This window comes from Malania oleifera, chromosome 12, assembly GCF_029873635.1.
Source record: "Malania oleifera isolate guangnan ecotype guangnan chromosome 12, ASM2987363v1, whole genome shotgun sequence".
NCBI classification, from domain to species: Eukaryota; Viridiplantae; Streptophyta; class Magnoliopsida; order Santalales; family Ximeniaceae; genus Malania; species Malania oleifera.
Genome location: NC_080428.1, coordinates 70406885 through 70425891, shown reverse-complemented (window position 1 = coordinate 70425891; position 19007 = coordinate 70406885). Strand labels below are relative to the sequence as shown.

The 19007-nt window shown below is 37.3% G+C and overlaps 1 protein-coding gene and 1 long non-coding RNA gene across 5 annotated transcripts in view; one reads left to right on the top strand and one right to left on the bottom strand.

Moving 5' to 3' along the window:
* The first annotated feature begins 1206 nt into the window (after nt 1–1206).
* Nucleotides 1207–8275, top strand: LOC131144583 (protein NRT1/ PTR FAMILY 4.6). Its single transcript, XM_058093304.1, has 5 exons — nt 1207–1419; nt 1573–1687; nt 1773–1990; nt 5822–6262; nt 6910–8275. Exons 1-5 carry the CDS (start codon nt 1417–1419, stop codon nt 7897–7899), a joined length of 1767 nt encoding a protein of 588 aa, XP_057949287.1. The 5' UTR covers nt 1207–1416; the 3' UTR covers nt 7900–8275.
* Nucleotides 4896–19007, bottom strand: part of LOC131144584 (uncharacterized) — a 34917-nt gene continuing 20805 nt past the window's right edge. For 2 of the 4 annotated variants that reach the window (XR_009133846.1, XR_009133845.1), the window contains one exon: nt 12287–12512. This is a non-coding gene — a long non-coding RNA (uncharacterized LOC131144584). Of the gene's footprint in view, nt 6383–6713; nt 8216–12286; nt 12513–19007 lie in introns of those variants that run through there. The other 2 variants (XR_009133847.1, XR_009133848.1) reach the window with 2 other exon arrangements.

The window sequence follows — 19007 nt, the reverse complement described above, 5'->3', positions numbered from 1 at the left end:
ATGTGAAAATGGAACTTAATGCTTTTCCTTTCAAACAAAATTAATTTATTTCAAGTAGATCTCATATGAAACATTAAAGAAAAGCATTAATTATATTCTTAAAATAAAATTATATGAAAATTGATTTTAAAAGGCTACTCCCTTAGGTTCTTCAATGCAAAAATGGCACTTAATGCTTTTTCTTTCAAACAAAATTAGTTTATTTTAAGTACACTCACATGGGAAAATTAAAGCATCAAGCATTAATTGTATTTTTCAAAATAAAATTAAATAAAAAATGATTTAGCGAAGCTAATCCCGTAGGTTACGATTAACTCATGTGCTATAGGTCAGTACTTATCATCGATGCTTTATTGAAAACTCATATTGGACCTAGAGTATACAATTTGAAGTATCCCACCCCCAACCCAAGCTCCCTTCCTACCTGTCTCAAAATTCAGACCCAAGAAGAATGTCTCGGCCCAAATTTTCAGGTCGTAAAATTTATGAGGTCTTTTTTGCCAATAAGGTGATAAAATTTTCACATACCAATAATACATGACAAAGGAGCCAAGGCAGTTTTAGTGAAAATATCTCTTTACTTAAAAATATAACAAGTCATCTTTTTTTTTTTTTTCCGGCAACTCATGCATTCAAGGGCATTATTTCTCCTCATCTAACTTCATAATTACGAGATCGTTTTTTCAATATCTCACTTTAAGTTATTTAAGGTCTACTTTTACTAGTTCGAACAAACAGTTTAAGTTGCCCTCTCTATCTTGCCTTCTATCGGTGTCATGCTTAACTTAAAATGAATATATTTGTTATTTAATTTATCTTTTAATATTATACAATTATTGGCAGCTTTATAAAAAATTTGTGTACTTAATTAATGAATACATTAATTGGTAGCCAGCAATACACAAGAAAGAAAAGAAGGCCACTTTGACGAAACGTATCTCTAACTGTTAACTAATAAATAATACATAATAAAAGAGCCGAGAAGGAGGGTGAAAATATCTCTCAACTTAATAACAAAAATATTAATTATCAATTGCACCGTTGTCAGCAGTGTCATTTCACTATTAAAAGGAAGAATCCAAAAGCAGAAGAAATTTTTTTAAAAAGAAGAAGAAGAAGAAGAAGAAGAAGAAAGAATGGAGAAGGTGGGAATCTCTTGCAGGGATGAATATTAAAGTAAAATTTCTAGGGGGGGGGGTGGGGGAAGGAGTGGGGGCCCGGCAATTCTCGTCAGCCCTCAACTTGCACCCCTACCTTTAATTCCCCCCAGCCCTTTAAATCTGCCCCCACCTCCTCTTTCCTCACACCACAAGGCTTATGCCCCTGCGCACCTTCGGCATCCCTACGCCGCCGCGCACTCCATTAACGCCACCCAATTAAGCTGCTCCGTTGCGCGCACAAACTTAATTAAGTTCAATGGTGGGTTCCTCCACCTTCGCTTGTGATTTCCTCTCTTAGTCTCATCTTCCCTGTTTCTTTTTTCTTTTTCTTTTTTTGGTGTTCACTGGGGGCATGAATTCAGCCATGATTAAGATCGGATATCTTCGATTTCCCTTTTGTTGTTGGGCGCAGGAAGAGCAAAATCCAGAGGAGAGTTGCAAGGAGTGGAAGGGGTATGTGGATTGGCGGAACCGACCTGGGCTTAAAGGCCGCCATGGTGGCATGCTCGCCGCCTCCTTCGTCTTGGGTCTCTCTCTCTCTCTCTCTCTGCTCTCTCCGCTTTAATTTGTTTTGTAATTAAATATGTATACATGGGTGGGTGTGGAGTGCAGTGGTGGAGGTGCTGGAGAACTTGGCGTTTCTGGCGAATGCGAGCAACCTGGTGCTGTACTTGACCCAGTACATGCACTTTTCTCCGACGAGATCGGCCAACAACGTCACTAATTTCATGGGGACTGCCTTCCTCCTCGCCCTCCTCGGCGGCTTCCTCTCCGACGCGTTCTTCTCCACTTATCGCATTTACCTTTTCAGCGCAGCTGTTGAATTCCTGGTACTCTCTCTCGCTCCCTCAATTTTTATTGACTTCATATCACGGGCGAATCATTTGCTTCCTCATTATGCATGACTTTTACCAGTAAGTTTTAGTTTTACACGCGCAGGCAGCAACACTCTAAGGGAGTGGAGCTTAGAGCATTTTTGCCCTTTCCCAATTTGAAGTAAATTCACATGATTTCTTATATGGAAAAACAGAATTAATTTTCCAAGTGGGTTTAATTAATTACTGTATTTATTATATAACCAGGGAGCAATTATTGCATCTCAGTTATTCCCACCATTTAGTTATTTTAATTCATTTGGTTTTCTCTCGCCGACAAATTAGATTAAATTTCATCTGAATTTATTTTTAACGACGACAACAATAAAAATAAAAATAAAAATAAAAATAATAAAGGCTTCCCGGTTAAAGTTGTGACGTTGGTCAGAGAGTAGCCCCATTTGCCCTCACCCTTTTTAACATGGGTCCATTAATTTTTTTTCATTGAATTACTTTACTAAACCTAAACCATTAGAGTTGTCTTCCAAGTAATTATTTCGAGTTTTTAATTTAAATTTACGTAAATATAGGCAAATTTTAATATAATTTATATTTAAATTTTATCCAAAATCGAAACAAACCTTTTACGTAAGGATGAATATACATAAAAATTTAATCATAAAACTTGATAGTATGAATTTTAAATCTTAAATTTGAGTAAATTTAAATAAATTTTAGGATAATTTTTTATTCAATCTTATATAAATTCAGCATAAATTTAAATTTAAGATATCTCCAAAGATAAAGTTACAAATTATTTATGATTACAGGTATCCCTAGCTCTCCAATCATATATGGACCTTCCATCAATCTGAAAAACATAAAATAAAATACTTACCCACCCTACCACACACGCATATATACCCACTCTCTTTCTTTCTTTTCTTAGTTTTTTTTTGGGTCTTGGGGATGGCGAATTTATTGCCTATCATGGTAGGTGTACTAATCAGGTTATGGTAGGAAATATGATTAGGTAGGCAGGTTGGACTTTAGAAAAAGCCTTCGCTATATGAACTTGTTAACTTATGCGATGCGTGGATCCGTCACCTTACTAGATGGGGCTTACATTGGGCCCAGACATATCCTATAACATAGTCAATTAAAGATTTTATTAGTAAATGCCTATAATTCTATTTGAGAGTGTTGAATTTGCATATTTTAATTTAAATATAATATAATATCATATCATATTAATTTTTTAAAATTTAAAATTACGCTATAAAATTTATACTCCCAAACGCAACATAAATGCAAAAAGCTAAAAAATATCTTGCATGTATGAAGTTAAATAATATGCTCAATACCTATTTATATAAAAGTCATGTCTTTGTCATGAAATAGGTTGGGCAAATTTTAACACACTACTGATTTACCATAAGCCATGATACCTGATAACTAAAAAGCATTTTACTAGTAAAATCTTAAGCTAACCATATAATACTTTTTCTTACACATGCAAATTTAGAAAACCATAGAGCTAAAATGTCTCTAGATCGTCGTCATCTTGACAGTGTGTGCCTAAGCCAAGAGCAATATACAGCAAAAAAATTTCTAAGAGGCTTGCAAAAGAATTATATATTATATAATATAATATCCTCGAAGAATTTTTAGAATAGGTAGAGCAATTAGCAAAATGCTATATATCATGCTTCGAATAAGATGTTTTGTTCATCAAACAGTTAGAGCAAACGTATATAAACAAACACATACAAATAAGATATCGTATAGGATAGTTAGCTGAAAATTTTGAATTGTGCATGAACTGCATAACATAACCATATCTAGTTGAGGATTTTCTAAATCATATGGAACTGCATAACATAATCACATCTAGTTGAAGATTTTCTAAAACCGTATGGATGAGCAAGTCTTTGTGAAAACCTTGTGAAAGAGAATTTACTTTGTTACATCTAGGCATCTAGTTGAAATTTTTCTTCATGTGTTGATTGATAAAAGTCTCAGCAAAAGACTCGAAAATCCTGAATTAGCGGTGCTGCGTAATATGTTTACTTTTAATTTGTAGAATGCCGTACTTAATTCATAAGCCACTAACCCTAAACACACCCGATGACATCATTACGGCTAAAGCGCAAAGAAGTCTTGTGATTTAGGGTTTTCTTGCTCAAAATTTATAGAGCAGATGAATTAATGGAAGTTTATGCCAAAGGGGCCTGAGTCTTGAATTTATTACGTTATTTTATAAAGCATAAAATATAATTCAAAAAATTACATTGAATACAATTCAAGCTTATACAAATCCAAATCAAAAATTAAAATCAAGACTATTTTAATTGTTTTTAAAAATATATTAGCTAAGAAATAAGAAAACTACTAAGCAGTATTTGATTGACAGTAAAGAATTAGAACACAGTGCTTTCAAGTCTCAAGGCTTGGAGCGGTAAAAAAGAACAATTTTTAAACAAAAAAAATTAATTATTTTTCTAATTACTATATGATTTAGGAGTTTTTATTTTTCTGGAAACCACATGCAAAATTTAGTCATGTAAAATATGGAATTCAAGATGATAAAGGGAGCCTAAAAAGAACATGGGCCACATCCCTTATATGGATCAAGTGTGACACAAACACCATAATAATAATAATAATAATAACAGACCCAGTGAAATTTTTTAGGACCTAAATCTGCCACTGACCACAAGTAAACAGATTTTTTTAAAACCATACACGTAAATTATATATGCGACAGGGGTTACTTAACTGAAGATTTTCAATGAGCATATCATATGCATTAGCAAAAGTCTATCTAATTGTGATATTTGACGTTAACTATTTTTCCTAATACTTAATTAGTGGACTCTCATTTCAGCAAATACTCCTTTCCTTGTCCTGCTGACTCTTATGCCACGTGTAACTTACCATTATTATTATTATGTGGGCTGGGCCACATGCAGTGTACCCATTAGGGCTTCTATTGCGTTGGGACCCAAAACTCAAGAGGCAGGCCTTGGGGCCTGTACCGAAAGCAATGTCAACTTCTGTCGTCTACTTTGACACAGTCCCATCAGTCGGGCCATACCAAATCCTAAATGTCACGTGTTTATTGGACCACGTGGCTCCACATCAGCACCCAACACATGCATAGCCTAGGTACGTGCGGAACAAGAACCCTGAGACATCTCCTTCAGCGAGGGGTGGGGTGGGGCAGGGTAGGGCACCGGGGTCTGGCACTGGGATAACCTTTGAATGACCTTCGAGAGCCGGAGATGGTAGGACCTCAGGACAGGGACTGTCCTGTCCCCTCCTCTATAGGACACTGCCCCTTTTTGGTTCTTCCTACGAGGGGCTGACTTCGAGCCATGAATGTGGAAAAGGTTTTCCTCGCAGCAGCTTGTAGGGAACACGTGTGTGGTTACCGCTTAGATGGTCTTGAACGCGTGCCTTGTAACGACCAAACACATATACTGACCACTCAGGGTGTACCTATCCCTAACCATCCCAAACAACCCGAAAGGTAAACGTGGACGTCTGACGTGGCCAATGGGTAATTCTGTGGGCCCAAAGATAAATTGACCTGGGTCGGACAAAACCAACCGCCTGATATTTTTTACTACACTACACAACAGCAAAGATCAAATGAAAGGGACCTTCCTAATGGGCTGGGCCGGGCTGAGCCCATTAGGGAAGTTTTATCACTCATCAGTAGTCAGTTCTCACACAGTAATACCACATCTGGGAAACATTAAACTGGATTTTCATGCATTGTTAGCTTATAACTCGATCATTATATGCATGGTTCAACAAATTGCTAAATTGATGTCGGGACAGGGATTGGTGATACTCACAGCGCAAGCACGATCGGCGTCTCTGAAGCCACCGGCTTGTGTCCCGGTCACCTCCAAGATTCCATGCCAGGAAGCTGATGGTGGAAAAGCTGCAATGCTGTTCATAGGCCTCTATCTGGCAGCACTGGGCATTGGGGGCATTAAGGGGTCACTGCCTGCACATGGGGCGGAGCAGCTGGACGATTCCACTCCTCAGGGAAGGAAGCAGAGGTCGACGTTCTTCAACTACTTCGTCTTCTGTCTCTCCTGCGGAGGCCTTATTGCAGTCACACTGGTGGTGTGGATTGAGGACAACGAGGGATGGCAATGGGGTTTTGGAATCTCCACCATTGCTATACTATTGTCTATACCCATTTTCCTCGCTGGCTCCCCAACTTACAGGAACAAGATACCTTCTGGAAGCCCATTTACGACCATCTTCAAGGTATATATACTCACACATATTGAATTGAAGTTATGATGTAGTTTGCATGGAACACCAGCACACACTTCCTCTCCAATGCAGTTTTCTCCAGTGGCAATGTAGGAAGCATGGTGATGGTGCCTGCACAAACCACTAAACTCTAAAACAGCCATCATAATATTTTTCAATAAACAATTCAAGTTGACTGATTGTAGTAGAGATCATAGGTATCATGAAGAATATTGCAGACAACTCAATCATTATTTAATAGTTTCCCCCAAAAAATTTCTGGACATCCAAATGAGTTCTAATACATAGTGAATACCTGAAATAAGCTTCTTTTGTCGATGCTAAAATCTTGAACATTTTTCAAAATACCACTCCCCCCCCGACCCTCTGGCACTCCAACCCAACCTTGCCAAGTCAACAAATTTAAGTGCCATAATTTTGCAATAATTTCCGAATCCTCAGATTGTTGTAATAATTAATATATATATATATATATATGCATATATAGAAAACCTAAAGAGAGCAAGTCTGGTACACCTTGTCACTAGTTTCCAGAATGATACAAACATTTTTCACCCGTTTAGAGTTGTTGATTTGTCCTTAATAACCCTGTTCCCCAATAATAAGTCCACCATTGTTAACACTTTTCCATCAAACAGGTTTTAATTGGTGCTATACTGAACAGTAGCACAAGCAGAAGTCCAAGCAATGCTGTTGTGAGCATGTCCACAAGCCCAATTTTCCCAGCCCAAATCAGGAAGGAAGAAGGAGAAAATTCCAAAGTGTTGCCCAATGAAACCCCAGTGTTGCCCTCTGAAACCCCAACAAACAGCCTCAAATTCCTTAACAGAGCAGTCACAAACAAGCCAGTGCACACAGCACTAGAATGCACAGTGCAGCAAGTAGAAGAAGTTAAGATCATCTTAAAAATTCTTCCTATATTTGCTTGCACCATCATGCTCAACTGCTGCCTAGCTCAGCTCAACACATTTTCTGTCCAACAAGCTGCTACTATGAACACCAAGCTTGGTTCCATGAAAGTCCCACCAGCTTCCCTTCCAGTTTTTCCTATTCTCTTTATCATGATCCTTGCACCAGTCTATGACCATTTGATCATCCCATTTGCTCGGAAAGTAACCAACACTGAAATGGGCGTTTCTCACCTGCAACGAATTGGAATTGGTTTAATGCTCTCCATTGTGGCCATGGCAACTGCAGCTCTTGTCGAGGTTAAGCGAAAGAGAGTGGCTTCCAACTCAGGGCCACTAGATTCAGCTAATCCACTGCCCATCACATTCTTTTGGATTGCATTCCAGTACTTGTTTCTTGGATCAGCAGATCTTTTCACTCTGGCCGGGTTGTTGGAATTCTTTTTCACAGAAGCTCCTAGCAGCATGAGATCTTTGGCTACAGCACTCTCCTGGGCGTCTTTGGCCATGGGGTACTACCTCAGCTCAGTGATTGTATCAATAGTAAACAGTGTAACAGATCACTCTGCACACGAACCATGGCTCTCTGGTAGCAACCTGAATCACTATCACCTGGAACGATTCTACTGGCTCATGTGCACGCTGAGTGGACTGAATTTCTTACACTACCTCTTCTGGGCCTACAGGTATAAGTACAGAGTGGCAAGAGTTGATGAATAAAAAGAGTTACGATGATAAATGCCTGTTCAAAACATATCACAATGCTATCCAAGCCTACAGGCAACCCTTAGGACTTGAGCTGTATGTATGTGCCAAAAAGCAGCACTAGCCAACAGTACGAGGGACATAGCAGAGACTGATTAAATGAATCAGATGCTAGTACACAATTTGGGCCTTTGGTCCTGATTTTGTAGTAATATCATGCAACGGTGTTAGATTCAAGTGTACTTGGAAGGCTAGTTGGCCATGCAACACCCTCAAGCCATTTTTGTTAAGAGCATGTTTCGTACTTGGCTTGCCACAGGAGATATTGTTCCTATATGAGAAAATGACAAATTATATAAAGAATAAAAATGAACAGGTGGTTTACTCGACAGGAAACTCATTAAATTAGCAGTTTGGCACAAGTTTTAAATAGTTGTTGCAGGTTGTGATGAGTGTTGATTGCAGGTGGGCAGTAACCAAGAGTGGTAGACGTTGCACAGTGGGAATTGGCTGCAGTCGCAGTAATTTTTTTTTTTTTTTTAGTGCATATGACCATGCCTAAATTGAAGGATAAGCATACATAATTATACAATATGATTTTTATTAGATGTTGGGTAATTTTTTCCCACTGACAAACACACTTTAATTTCAAACTTTCTTTGCATTTTACTTTACACCCCTTTAATAACTAAAAATTTTAGAAATACAACAAAAAATTGAAAATAAATTAACTAGAAACGTGAAATAAGTACATAAAAGGTTCAAGATTCATGGCATACATCATATATTCATATCTATAAGCTAAAGCAGCAGTATTCTCACTGTCAAAGTACTGTGTGAATGGCCGAATAATTTGGCCTTGAGTTTTGTATATTATATATAGACTTTACAAGAATGCTATACATGGAAAGTAAGTAAGGTCTAGCATGATTCTAGCCCTATACATGTAAACTATAATCTGTCAAGCCCTATACATGTAAACTAAATATATGCTAACTATACAAAATAATGAATTCAAAAATAAGGAAATAATTGTGGGCTGAAGTAAGGAAAGAAATCTTTTGCTTTGCTGTTTGGCTGTTTGCTGTTCCATTGACAGCCTCCCTCAAATTGATGCGGGTTTATCAACAAGCATCAATTTGCTACATAGGAAGCAATGTCGATGACGAGTGAGAGCCTTGGTGAAGATATCCGCAATTTGTAATTCAATGGAAATGTGTGGAAGAGTGATAACACAAGCTTCAAATGTTTCACGGATAGAGTGACAATCGACTTCAATATGCTTTGTGCGCTCATGATAGACAAGATTGGCTGTGATCTGGATAGCACTCGTATTATCGGCATGTAGAGGTGTAGGATCGGTCTCAGAAAAATCTAGCTCAGCAAACAAACCTCAAAGAATCATTTCAGAACAAGCAAAACACATCGCCCGGTATTCAGATTCCATCGATGACTTAGAAACTCTGTCTTGCTTCTTACTCTTCCAAGAGATCAATGCATCACCTATGACAACACACCAACCAGTGATGGAGCGATGTGTATCCGCACAACCAGCCCAATTAGCATCGCTATAAGCAGCAAGGCGAGTAGAATTGCCTGCAGGGAAGAATAAACCACAGGTAGAAGTGCCCTGAACATAGCTTATGATCCTACGGACAGCAGCCAAATGAAGATGACGAAGAGTCTTAAGAAACTGGCTAACTTGCAATACAGTAAAAGAAATGTCTGGTCTAGTAATGGTAAAATAGACAAGACTACCCACCAACTTCCAGTATAAACTAGGATCAGCAAGTAAGTCACCCTCCTCTTTACGAAGCTTGACATTTAATTCCATGGGAGTATCAACAAAAGTACCCTTCTGAAGGCAAGTTGTGGCCACCAAGTCACTAGCATACTTATGTTGATTGAGTGAAATACCTGAGGGACTACAATTCACCTCAAGACCAAGAAAATATGTGAGAGACCCAAGATCTTTCATATGAAAGGACTCTAAGAGATGAGTCTTGAGCTAAGCAAGTAAAGCAGAATCGGAACCAGTAATCACAACATTATCAGCATAAACTAAAAGAACAACAATACCCTTGTCTGATTTCCAAAGAAACAATTAAGTGTCATACTTGCTTTTCTTGAGTGAAAATTGTAATAAAGTGGTGCGGAATTTATCAAATTAGGCCCTCGAAACTTGTTTGAGACCATAAAGAGAGCGACGAAGCTTACACACATGTGAAGTCGGAGAGGGAAACAAGCCTGGGGGTGGCTTCATATAAATACACTCTTTAAGATCCCCGTGAAGAAAATCATTCTTGACATCCATTTGATGTAGTGGCCAATCACTGGAAGCAGCAATAGCCCAAATCGTATGAACAGAAGTCATCTTAGCCATAGGAGCAAAGGTCTCTTCACAATTGACGCCATATTCCTGATTATTTCCAAGTGCAACAAGGCGAGCTTTGTAACGATCCAAACTTCCATCAGATCGGACCTTGACTGAGTAAACCCATTTACAACCCAGAGGAACAATGGTGGGAGGACAAGGCTAAATGTCCCAGGTGTGATTGGCCTCTAGAGCGGCAATTTCTTCTTGCATAGCTTGTCGCCAACAATCATGCTTGGCAACGTGTGAGTAGGATGTGGGAATATCTAAATTGGACAATGCAGCAGTAAGAGTTGAAACAAAATTGCCAGAATTTAAAGAGGGAAACCACACCTATCCGGAGGTACAGACACACGAGAAGAGCGACGTACCAAAGGCTCTGGAGGTGCTGCAACTGACTAAATCTAGAGCGTGGTAGGATTAGATATCGGATGAGCTATCGAAAGAGATTGTGGGCAGGAGCATCGTGTATACACAATACCTAGTTTAAAACGAGAACTGACTTGATGAGGATTCGAGAACTACTCCTCAAAGGAGCAGAGAATCATAGTAGAAGAGGAGGATACAGAGGACACAAGAAAGAAATGTTGATTTTCAATGAAAATAACATTCCTAGAAATGCATGTACGATGTAATATAGGATCATAGCAAACAAATCCCTTTTGACACACATTATATCCCAAGAATGCAGATCGAACAGATTGAGCAGATAATTTATGTCACTCATAAGGAGGTAAATGAACAAAACATACACAACCAAAGGTACAGAGGTTATCATAACCAAGGTCTTAAATTTCGATTTCGACTCAAATTTCGAAGCTCCAAAAGTACGGAAATTTCGATGGAAATTTCGATTTCGATGTCGATTTCAATTTCGATTTGAAAAAATAACGGAAACTAGTAGTAAAGCATGGAATTCTTTGTGAAACTTTAGAAATGGTTAACAAACATAAAAATATAAGTTTTAAGACTAATATATTACAAATTCAATACATCTATGTTTTGCAGGAGGTGGAAAAGTTGTAAAATAGTATGTGTATCAAACATGTTTGTAAGATAATGTACATTAAACATATTCAGTTAATGCAAATGAAATTCATAAATCATTTAAATATTATTTATTATACAAATATTGATAATTTAGACATGAATGGTTAAATAAAATATTACTATAAGTTTATTTCTTCATATAATTTCAAAAGCACTTGTGATAACCTTTTGTTTCAATAAAATAAATTAAAAGAGAAATTTCACTTCACTCTTGAGGTTTCGATAAATTTCGACCAATTTCGCTAAAATTTCGAGGTTTCGATAAATTTTGGATGATTCGTTGAGATTTTGACGGAAATTATGCAAGACGGAAATTGACTGCCATTTCGATTTCGAAGGTGACGGAAATCGGAAATTTCGACAGAAATTTCGACAGTTTCGTGGAAATTTAAGACCATGATCATAACTAGGTTTCTTAGCAAATAAGCGGAAATAGGGAGACCCCATGAGTAGGACTTGAGAAGGTAAACGATTAATCAAGTAGCAGTTTTCAGAGCCTCAACCCAGAACAAGGATGGAACAGAGGATTCCAGCAAGAGAGTACGTGCCACATTTAGGAGATGACAATTTTTCCGTTCGGCTACTCCATTCTGTTGGGGACTAGCAGGACATGAACGTTGACGAATAATACCTTTAGAAGCCACAAATTCCTGAAACTCAGTAGACACATATTCACCACCAGAATATGTGCGTAATGTCTTAATAGAAGCAGAATATTGATTGCCAACATACACTAAAAACTCAATGAAAGTACGAAAAACCTCATATTTAGAGCGAAGAAAGTAGACCCAAGTAAATCTGCTATGATCATCAATGAAACTCACATAGTATTTAAATTTTTCATGTGAACTAACCGAGGAAGGTCCCCAAACATCACTATGGATAAGATCAAAGCACTGAGAAGCTCTACTAGCATGCAAAGGGAAGGGAAGAGTTTTGTTTTTAACCAAGTTTGCAAGAGGCACACTCAAGAGATAAAAAAAAAGCGTTCTTTATTACCAAGTAAACCAGAGTTCAATACATGAGATAAAATCTAAGTATTGGGATGGCCTAAACGACGATGACACACCATACTAAGGTCTGAAACATTATTACAAGCAAAATACTTAAGAGAAGTAACTGGAGAACGAGCTGGAATAGGCAAAAGTAGTGAACAAGCGCCCCACTTTAGTCCCTTCATGATCAGCTCCCTCGTTACCTGGTCCTGCACAACACAACCATTACCAGAAAAATTAACAGCACATTTGTTATCAACTAATTGACCAACAGAAATAAGATTTGTGGAAAGCTGAGGAGCAAGAAACACATCAGTGAACTTAGAAGAGGCATCTCCGACAACAGCTATTGGCAAAGAATTGCCATTGGCAGTCTGAATAGCAGATTGACCAGCGTAGGGCCGAACATGACACAGGGTAGTGGGATAATTCGTCATGTGATTAGAGGCACCCTAGTCCACATACCAGATTTTAGTAGAATTGTTAGTTGATAATGCCAAAATTAGCATCTGTTGCACCATTTCAGGTGTGCAGTAATTCACTGTAGGAGGTGCAGGAACATAGGAGTCACCTGAAGAAGAGCCAGGGGCCGAAAAAGTCATTGTGGGGGGTACACTAACAGAAGTCTGTAATGCCTGGGCCTGGTGATTCTATTAGCAGCAATATGCCCAAATTCTTTGCAGCAAAAACACTACAAGGTCCTAGAATGCGCAAGCGGTCCTTGTCGTTGAGCAGCATAAGCCACAGGGACAGACCCTGAACTACCATGAGATTGTGCCAAAGTAACTTGAGTACTAAGTCGTTGCTCTTCACGAAGTAACTCACCAAAACAAACATCAAGAGAAGGAACAGGAGAGCAAATCAGCAGAGACAAGCGAACAGTCTCATGAAGACGTTGAATAATGGAAAGAGGCAACAAGAACATCCGCAGTAACCAAATCAGAATATTCTTTTCAAAGAGTCAGAAACCCCGAATAATAGTCTTGGATGGAACGATTGTCATGTTGAAACATGGCAATCACATGCTCTAACTGGAAACGACGAGCACCGTTATCTTGATGATATACTGTTTTCAAATAAGTCAACATGGATTGAGCGGTGCGATAAGGTCGTAAGTTGGGGGCAATATGTGGCTCAACCGAGCCAAAAATCCAAGACATAATCTGAGCATCAAGCATAGCCTATGAAGGACACGCCGCTGAATCCTTGGCACCAAGCACAGCCCATGAAGGACAAGCCGCTGACTCCTTGGATTTATCAGGATTGGGTGCACACGTAGAATAATTATTGCCCATAAACTTGGCACACACAGGTGCGGAGTCCATGCTAAATAAAGGAGAAAATCGAGAAGCCCAAAAAAAAAAAAAACAGAATGTGTTGAAATAAAAAGACCACTAGAAAATCTAGAAGCCCAAAAAATAAACAACGCAGGTACAAAGAAAACCAAGAACAACCTGCCTGCACTAAAAAATAACTCTTGAACCGAAAAAAAAAAAAAAAACCTGCTGTGCTGAGAATCACAAGGACAGAGAAGCACCAAAAACAGCAACAGAGAGAACCAAGACAACCTTCCTGCACTTAAAAAAATAAATCTTGAACCAAGAAACCTGTTGTGCCAAGAATCACAAGGATGAAAACCTGCTGTGCCGAGACAGAGAAGTACCATAAATAGCAACAGAAAGTTGTTGCCTGCTTGCCGAGAATCATAAGCAGCAACAGAAAGCTGTTGCCTGCTTGCCAAGAATCACAAGGACAGAAACCTGCTGTGCCGAGACAGAGAAGCACCAGGAACAGCAACAGCAACAGAAAGCTATTGCCTGCACTAAAATAAATGGCAAACCAGAAAACCTGCCGTGCCGACAGCCACTCAGTCACACAAGTACCGAAAGAACAGAGAACAAAAAAAATTCCAGAAGAGAAAAAAAAACTACAACAGCCACGAAACCGAGAAGACAAAAAAAAAATTTGAAAGGGAAAAAAAACTTAGCAGTCGGCTGGCTCTGATACCATGTTTGGTATTGTATGAATGGCCGAATGATTTGGCCTTGAGTTTTGTATATTATATATAGACTTTACAAGAATGCTATACATGGAAAGTAAATAAGGTCTAGCATGATTCTAGCCCTATACATGTAAACTATAATCTGTCAAGCCCTATACATGTAAACTAAATATATGCTAACTGTACAAAATAATGAACTGAAAAATAAGGAAATAATTGTGGGCTGAAGTAAGGAAAGAAATCTTTTGCTTTGTTGTTTGGCTGTTCGCTGTTCCGTTGACACTCACCACCATACAGAATGACATGAGTGCTCGACTACAATCACTAATTCCATATGGAAATGCTACTAGCCTACTACGATGGTTACACCAAGCTTATGAATACAAAAGTATCAGGCACGTGGATATTGGACAGTAAATATCAGAGAGAGAGAGAGAGAGAGAGAGAGAGAGAGAGAGAGTTAAGGGAGAGAAACAGAGAAGGGAAAAAGAAGAGAGAAGAAGGGAGAAAAAGAGAAACTGCTGCTGGCAGAACAAGAAGCTAGAAACAGAGCAGAGAGAGAAAGGATGAGAAGATAGGTGGAGGAAGAAAAGAGAAGAGGGAGAGGGTGCACAAGGGAGAGAGGGAAACCAGTTTTAGAAATCTCAATTTGAATTGACAACTGTCTAATACAACACAAAGCACATACCTACACACCCAACATTACAACTAAAACAAACAATTACAAAATAATTCCAAAATACTTAGAATACAAAAAAAATAATCGTTAATTAGCCTTCTTCTAATGTAAGCATGTAAAGTTCTCCACTGATGGCCCTCCATCAAACTCCCATTATTAGAGAAAACTCGACCTAAGTTCTAAAATGGTGCAGTAGCATTAACTCCAAAAGCATGGACAAAGTTGAACATATAGGAAAATCAAGAAGTGGCATGAATCACATTGCATCATCAATCACCATGGAAGACTATCTATAAGATCCACCTAGTGCAAGTAGCATAGAAGGCTCCAATGTCCTTTGATAAAATAACAAGTATGCTTCAATGTCCTTTGATAAAATAACAAGTACAATCAATTTAACATTCAAATTTATTGGCAACTCATGAAAGTATGCACTTGGTCCATATTCTACAATAATGGACAATGTTTCACTAGATTTGGTTAAAGAAGATGGAAGGAGAAGAGGCAAGGGATGGAGGAGAAACCATCTTATGTAGGACGATTCTAAGTAGCCCGAGTCCTACGGTTGACCCTCTTTGTAGCACACACAAAATATCACAATCTATGGGAAGAATTGAATTAACCAAGCATGAACATAACAAACATATTCTAATGATCACAAGTTGTTACGATTTTGAAAACGTATATGATTTGGTTTAAAAGCCCTTAGTTGATAATTTCATTCAACTAATCAAGTTCATTTTAAAAGATGTTATATTAGAAGTCTTAGATCACAAGTCCTAGCGTACAAATCAAATATCCCTTTACACGGTACTAGCAAGCATGTTCATGTTGAAAATTTAGGAAGAGTCAAAAAGAATGAACAAGGTTTTTCAATCAAAGATTCAAATAGAGTTTCAAGGCTTACAAGGTACTTTTAGGGGCTGTTTTAGATGGTCACAAACAAGGAATTGAAACGAGCTTACCAAAACGTTCGGAATGTCAAACACCAAGACACATGAGTACTCGATCGCACCACGAACAAGCTTGTTGATCCTTAGGAATTTTGAGACAAGAATGAAGCTTGAGGAAGGTTGTGGCTGTGAGCTATGAAAGAGGAGTGGACGTGTAGTGTTGATGATGACGTTGATGTTGTCATGGTCTCTCACCACCCAATCTCCAAAAAGACGGAACATAACCTCACACTACTCACTCACAAGGAGAGGAACAACATTCACAAGTACAAGCAAAGGCTTCCTTTTTATAATTGATAATGCAATGATCCTTTTACAATACAAGTGATGGCATATTTATATCCTTATATGCAAATGACTTGCACATAGCTTCTTAAAAGATTAAAGAGAATACAAAAGTAAAATAAAACATTTAAAACATATGTAATGAGGTTCCTAGGAAATAGTTTGTCATAGGAAATAGGTGCCTAGGAACTAGAATAATTATGATAGTGGAGTCTGTATGGAACTTGCAACGCATCTATTTGTGTCAGGGGCCCTAGATATATAACTGCTCAAGATATCATTTCACCGCCTTCTATGGAAATCGTTGATAATACACAGTGCATAGCCAGTTTGACTAACCCAATTGATTTAATAAATGCTTCTTGAAAAAAAAAAAGATTCTTTAACTTGCAAGTTGTCATGCTTCTTCAAAAACCAAGACTCTTTGACTTGTAAGTTGTCATCCTCTTTCCAAGCTAGCTTCCAAGATAAGTTTCTATTGCTGCAAACAAAGTTCACATCTAATGGTGGACTTCGGGAGGTCGTCCACGTGTCACAATATCCGCAAAAGATACTCGAGGTGCATATTGATCCCCATCACCATCTTAAGGGGGATTTTCAACAATAGGTTCCATGATTCAAGAGTTAACTATGGAACATAAAATTGTTGCTCATTCTTTGGGTTTGAAATGGACAATTGAGGTTGAAGAGTAAGGTCATTGACAAACATATCTATCCTAGTGAACATATCTATCCTAGTGGTAGGCAACTTATTTTGAAGCTTATTGCAAGTTTCTAACAATAGGGTCTCTAAAGACATTCTAAGCCTATTTTAATAAGAAGATGAATGATTCATGTTCAATGAAGGCTCAAAAAATTGTGCTATAACAATATGCAAATCATTCATGTAGTTGTGACTTGTGAGACTCAGGTTATGCAACAATTTGCATGAGCATTTCTAATATTTGATTTTTTATCCTCAACAATTCATACATGTTATATATTAAACATTTGTATGCACATATCAGTAAATCCAACAAATCTCACGAAAAAAAAAATGGTAAATCTAAACAATGAAATAAAAATGAAAATTGAAGCTGGCAAATGGCATGAACATAAGATTTGTATCCTTATAAGACTATTGTTACTCCACAATAGAAGTGAAAAATAATTGTATAATGAAAATTGAAATGTGTAAAAGGCTGAACCTTAGCCTATCATGAACAATAAAAGGATTGAAATTTTCTATATATTTTAAAAGCAACTCATAGATGAAGCAACAAATCCTTAGACATTATAGGCAGATGACTAAACAATTTATTGACAAATAAATTTTTATGGAATAATAAAATTAAACTAACAAAAATATTATAATAAATGAGTTGTAAGTAATTCCAGAATTAGGATTATTAAGTTATTCGGCTGAGGGGAGAGATTCATTATAAGTAAAAGAACCAGTTCGGATTGAATGTCATAAAATTGAGTATCATTAGAGAGAGATTCTAGATGGCCAAAGTCCCTAAATCAGTTCAAAGTGCAACCAGTCATGAGAAAGATTCAAATTCTGTAAGATACAATTTCAAAACAAAAAAATTATGAAGATTATACTAATGTCATTAAGGATATGTATGATGGAGTAACAACTAGTGTTAGGACCATAAGTGGAGAGAGTAGATGGTACATCAAGAATCTACATTGAGCCCTTATCTTTTTGCTTTAGTGATGTATGAACTGGCTAAGAGTATCTAAAATGAGATTCCATTATGTATATTGTTTGCAGATAATATTGTATTGATTAATGAAACTAGGGGTAGAGTAGAATCTAAGTTAGAATTATGCAGAAAAACTTTACAATCTAGAGACTTTAAGATAAGTAGAAATAAGATAGAATATATGAAATGTAATTTCAGTAACAGTAGCAGGAATATTGGAGACAAAGTTAAACTTGTTGATTATGACATCAATAGCACTAGTAGATTTCGATACCTTGGATCTATTATGCAAGTCGAAGGAAAAATTGAAGATGTAATGAATAGAGTTAAAGCAGATTGAGTAAAATGGAGAAGTATTTCAAGTGTACTTTGTGATTGTAGAACACCCTTAAAATTAAAAGAGAAGCTTTATAGGACGGCTATAAGACCAACTATGATACATGGATCAAAATGTTGGGCAATTAAGAAACAGCATATCCAAAAAGTAAAAGTTATCGAGATGAGAAGCTTAGATGGATGAATGGAATAACATTAAAAGATAAATTAAGAAATGTAAATATTTGTGGTAAGTTAGGCGTACCTCTTGTAAAAGATAAGAGAATGACGATTCAGATGGTTTGGACACTTGCAACATAAGTCATATAATGCGCTAGTGAGAAATAGTGAAATAGTTACTGTATGGGGCAATAGAAGGGGGAGGGGTAGATATAAAATAACTTGGAATGAGATAATGAGTAAAGATTTAATAGCCTTAAATTTGTCAAAGGAAATTGTCTATGATCCCATAAATTGGTGGGAAAGGATTTATGTAGCTGACCCCACCTAAAGGGAATTGAGGCTTGGTTTGTTGTTTTTGTTGTTGTTTACATTTAAAATAGGAGGTTGTACCATAGGATTTCAGTAACAATGAAGCTAGGATAGGAATTATTTTTGCTAAATTTATTCTTTTGGGTTCTAGGAACTTGATGTCATTGCCTACTCCCTTTATTTCCAAGCTTTCATTTTTGAAAGAATAATATTGAAACTTTTTTTTTTAAATATATTTCATATAAGAGCATTTACAGAATCAAATTATTACAAAAGATTTGATTCAT